At 38.6% G+C, this 5056-nt stretch overlaps 1 protein-coding gene across 1 annotated transcript in view; it reads right to left on the bottom strand.

Annotated features, from left to right (window-relative positions):
• Nucleotides 1–843: 843 nt before the first annotated feature.
• best4 (bestrophin 4) overlaps nt 844–5056 on the bottom strand; it is a 5191-nt gene continuing 978 nt past the window's right edge. The window contains exons 3-9 of the mRNA XM_037681893.1: nt 4046–4279; nt 3390–3544; nt 3231–3308; nt 2734–2886; nt 1557–1637; nt 1321–1475; nt 844–1069 (exon numbers count right to left, since the gene is read on the bottom strand). Coding sequence (XP_037537821.1) covers nt 844–1069; nt 1321–1475; nt 1557–1637; nt 2734–2886; nt 3231–3308; nt 3390–3544; nt 4046–4279 — 1082 coding nt within the window. The remainder of the gene's footprint in view (nt 1070–1320; nt 1476–1556; nt 1638–2733; nt 2887–3230; nt 3309–3389; nt 3545–4045; nt 4280–5056) is intronic.

Raw genomic sequence — 5056 nt, forward strand, 5'->3', positions numbered from 1 at the left:
ATAGATAGATAGATAGATAGATAGATAGATAGATAGATAGATAGATAATGAAACAATAAAAAGACAGACTTCAAGTTATAAAATACAGTTGTTGCTAATTAATGCTCATTTACTTACTTAATTAAAAAACGTATTAATATATATTTAGAATACAAATGTATCGCTTGGTACAACCCAAGGTATAAAATAATTAATCATTGCTTTGGAATACATTTTATATTTATTTTAATAAAATTATTTTCATCAACAGAGTCGTGCTTTAAATATTTTTATTTATTTCACTCAAAAATCCTGAAGTAAAAACTTCATGGAGAAATTTGTTGTCATTATTGTTGTCTTTTGTATATTAAATATGTAAATATTTCAGCTGTGTGCTATACATTTTTATTGTCTATATTTATTTAGGTAAACCCCAATGAATCATTAAACATGGTGACAAACTTATAAAAAATAATAACACACTTAGGTAAATAATAATCCATAAAATGTGTCATAAATTACTTCCTTTGCGTTCAGAAAACGTCTTCAACTCCTGTATGTTTAACAATATGGATGGGTTAGTTTATTTAAGTTTATTTAGATTTTATACATTTAAAATGCTGACAAAATCACATTTAAGCCTTCTTTGTGCTGATTTTATTGCTTTATTTTTCAGTAATTAAACAGGCCTTTATAATATCTAAACTTTAACCTTTAAACCCACCTATAGGAGGACTAAAGAAGAAAAATTCACGACATTACAGGTCACAGGAATTAAAGAGTTTTATTTTATACATCAGTAAAGTTTAAAAAGGTGTTGAAACATTGCAACAGTTTTTCTTTGTATCTGAGCTACATTTCAACCTAAACCTCCTCCTTCTCCTGTTCCTTGTGACTGATGGAGTTTGTCCCAGCTTCGTCAGGCTCATCGTCCTCGTCCGGGTCGGTCAAGACGTCCATCAGATGAGGGAGGCTGCCACTGCGCAGGAGGCCGTCGAGTCCGTCCCCCTGACAGCCCCGCAGAGGTAAATACTGAGTGTTTACAGGTTCGCCTGTCGGACGGTGGAGCTCAAGATCTTCAGCACTCAACCTGCAGATGTGGCAATAAATAAATACATTTATACCCTGAAAAGTTTTCATTATTATTTCAGTTTAATGGGTGAATTGTAACGAAAGTGTGGAAAACAACACGAAATGTTCCCTTTAACAGTTACACGACTGATTCATCACTAGATTATTGCTTTATTGGGTAAAAAGTGAATCAGACTATTGAATTCATTGAGGCAAAATTATTAAAGTGAGAAAATACTCTAAGATAAATGTTCAAAGCTGTTGGTTGACCTCATGTCAAAGGCGGAGCCTTTAAAGGCCGGTCTGAGGGCCTCTGCTGCCGACGACTGAGTGTACGGGATGGAGAAGTGGCTCTGGGTCCAGTGCTTGTCCTTCACAATGGGAGCCAGGTTCTGGTACATGTCGTCCACGGCCAGCATGGACACCTGGAACAGACGGGAGCAGAGTCAGTCCTGGTTTCAGGTCTTCACGTCGGCTGGATCAGACTGAAGCTTCGAGGGAAAGACCTGCATGTTCCGGTCGATCAGCTGGTTGGTTTCAAAGTCGTCGTCGTCTTCACCAAACGGGTTAATAATCAGCTCGCCCACCTGCAGAGCAGAAACAGGAAGTGCTTCGTTCTGGAGTAAATCATTTTATTGTTGTAGCTCCATTCATTTTTTTTTTTTAACTCTGTAAACCTAAAGACAAATAACCACAGGATGAAGAAGATAAATCAAGACTTTGAGTCACAAACTTAGTTTTAAGTCATTTGTTTTATTTTGATATTATAAGTGAAAAAATATTTGAATGACAAACAACACCTCTAATTTAATCTTATGACATTTAAGTCTCTAAAGTCTAATTCAATAAAATTTTTGTGAAACTAATCTAGAAACAGCTCCGGCACGGTGACTTCACATCCCAAAATCTGAACGTTTCGCCTCTCGACAGTAAGTTTACTTTGTTCAAACAGAGTAACAAAAAGCTAAAAATGCATACCACGAGATAAAAGCTAAAAGAAGAAAAATGCTAGCTAAACATATTCATATGCTAGCTTAATCTACCAAAACACCAGCTAAAAACAGCAAAAAACTACAAGGAGCATATTTGTAGCTACAAGAAGCAAAATGTCAGTCTTAAGGTAAAAGTAGAAAAATGCTAATTAAAACTGATAAAACTTCAGCTACAAGTAGAATAGCAAAATGACTGCTAAATAATTAAAATGCTAGCTAAAGCTGTTAAATGTTACCTGAAAATTTAGCCTAATGCTAAAAGTAGCAAAGGCTTAGTGAAATCAACATAAATTTAGTTAAAAGCTAAAATAATCAAAGGTTTGTTATAAGGCAAAAGTAGCAGGACAAAAAGTAGCAAAAGGTTAGCTACAACTTCAAAGTAACAGAACGGTAGCTAGAAGCTAATAGTGGCTAAAGTGTAAAATGATAGCTAAATGATGCTAAATGTATCAAAAATAAAAAAAGATGTGTGTGAATGTATATGGATATTTGTGGACCTGTGTGGACCTGTGAGGACCTGTGTGGACCTGTGTGGACCTGTGAGGACCTGTGTGGACCTGTGTGGACCTGTGTGGACCTGCGAGGACCTGTGTGGACCTGCGAGGACTTGCGAGGACCTGTGTGGTCCTGTGAGGACCTGTGAGGACCTGTGTGGTCCTGTGAGGACCTGTGAGGACCTGTGCGGTGTCACCTTCAGCCAGCCGGTGTAGAAGAAGAACTGCAGCAGGGTGAAGACAGGGACGTACATGTCCACCTTGTGTCCACTGTAGCCCTTCTCCGGGTTCAGGAACTGTCGTCCGATCACACAGAAGGCGAAAAAAGAGTAAACTGCGATCGTTACCACCTGATCAAATAAACCAGAGACCATCAATGAAAAACTGAACCAGGACCAGACCTCTGGTCTGAACATCACAGCTGTCAGAGGTGAACAGGTAGTTTATTGTTCTGCTATTTTTACTTTGACAGGATATTTTGCTAACAGACAGACACAGTTGACTCCAGTAGTTATTGGCTAAAGCCATTTTGAATCGAGTCGACTCCAAATGTTAATGAGTCGAACATCCAGAGGTTACTTCCTGAAAGTTTCTTTAAAATCCATTTGGTGGTCCGAGAGATATTTTACTAACAGACAAACAAACATTAAAGAATAAATCTTGAAGCACTACTGAAGTGCTGTCGGGCCAGTACCTGCGTGTAGACCAGAGGGATGCTGATCCAGTCGTAGTGGAACAGCAGGCTGCACTTGGCTCTGTAGTTGTTCAGCTCCTGGACAGGAAACACGTCAGGTCTGGTTGGGTAAACAATAAACAGATGTTTGTGTTTTCGCTTGTTGTTGTTTATTCTCACGTCCATCAGCAGCCTCAGGGCGATGTCGTCCCTCACCCGGCCCTCCTCTCGGGCCCTGGACGCCAGGTTGGAGAACCAGGTCAGGGGCATCCAGTACTTGTTGAAGTCCGAGTGCAGAGACTCGAACTTCTTCAGCTCGAGCGGCGTCATGAACCCTGCGCAGACGTGACTGAACCTTTAACGCCTTGAACTGTTTGAACCCCTTTTAAAAATATATATTCAAATCATAAATAAACAACAAGTCGCTAAATCTCACTCCTGTTGTCATCACGAGAGTAGATTGTTGTATTTCATCAAACCTGAGCTCAACTGATTATTAACGACCTTCGACCAAAATCCAACAAACTTTAGGTTTATACAGTATAAAAAAATAAATAATCACAAATCAGAATCTTAAACAATCCAGAAAAAATGGCTTTAACTTTCAAGGGAAAAGAGTTTTAACTGTGAGTTCTGTCAAAATACAGTCAACTACAGGAAGTACTTTTACTGTTAAAGTACAGAGTAATCAACAACAGAATGTACTTTTACTGTCAAAGTACAGAGTAATCAACTACAGAATGTACTTTTATTGTCAAAGTACAGAGTAATCAACTACAGAAAGTTTAAATACTTCGAATAAAAGGCGGGTTCATGCTCTGCTCTACTGTCCTTACCAGCCTCCACAATGTGGTCCAGAGTTGGGAACCGTTTGAGGACCCGGGTGCTGATGGAGCGCAGGATCAGGACCGAGGATAAGTTGGCGTATCTCATGAGGGTCCGCCTCAGGAGGCGACCCGTCTCGTCAGACCCGTGGACGTTTCCTGAGACCACCATCATCAAGTTGTCGGGCAGCGGGAAGCTGGTGTACTGACCCCACCACCGGTTGAAGGCCAGAGTCACGTAAAAACCTGCAGGGAGACAACATACACTACACAAAGTACTTTTTACTATCAAAGTACAGTCTGACAGATAAATGACTGCTGAAGTTTACTGAATGCCAAAATGAACAGAATACAAGCTAAGCATTAAAAACATCTAACTGCTAGCTAAAAGTAACAAAACACCAGGTAAAAGTAGCAAAATGCTAACTACATGCAGCATACAAGTAGCTAAATGTAGCAAAATGCTAACTACATGCAGCATACAAGTAGCTAAAAGTAACAAAATACTAGCTAGAAACTAAAAGTAACAAAACACCAGCTAAAAGTAGCAAAATGCTAACTACATGCAGCATACAAGTAGCTAAAAGTAGCAAAATGCTAACTACATGCAGCATACAAGTAGCTAAAAGTAGCAAAATGCTAACTACATGCAGCATATAAGTAGCTAAAAGTAACAAAATGCTAACTACATGCAGCATACAAGTAGCTAAAAGTAGCAAAATGCTAACTACATGCAGCATATAAGTAGCTAAAAGTAACAAAATACTAGCTAGAAACTAAAAGTAACAAAACACCAGCGAAAAGTAGCAAAATGTCAACTACATGCAGCATACAAGTAGCTAAAAGTAGCAAAAGGTCAACTCAAAGCTAAAAGTAGCAAAACATAGCTAAAAGTAACAAAATACTAGCTACATGCAGCATACAAGTAGCTAAAAGTAGCAATAGGTCAACTCAAATCTAAAAGTAGCAATACACTAGCTAAAAGTAACAAAACATTAACCAAAAGTAGCAAAACATTAGCTA

This window comes from Nematolebias whitei, chromosome 9 (assembly GCF_014905685.2).
Source record: "Nematolebias whitei isolate Nwh7 chromosome 9, NemWhi1, whole genome shotgun sequence".
Lineage (NCBI taxonomy): Eukaryota > Metazoa > Chordata > Actinopteri > Cyprinodontiformes > Rivulidae > Nematolebias > Nematolebias whitei.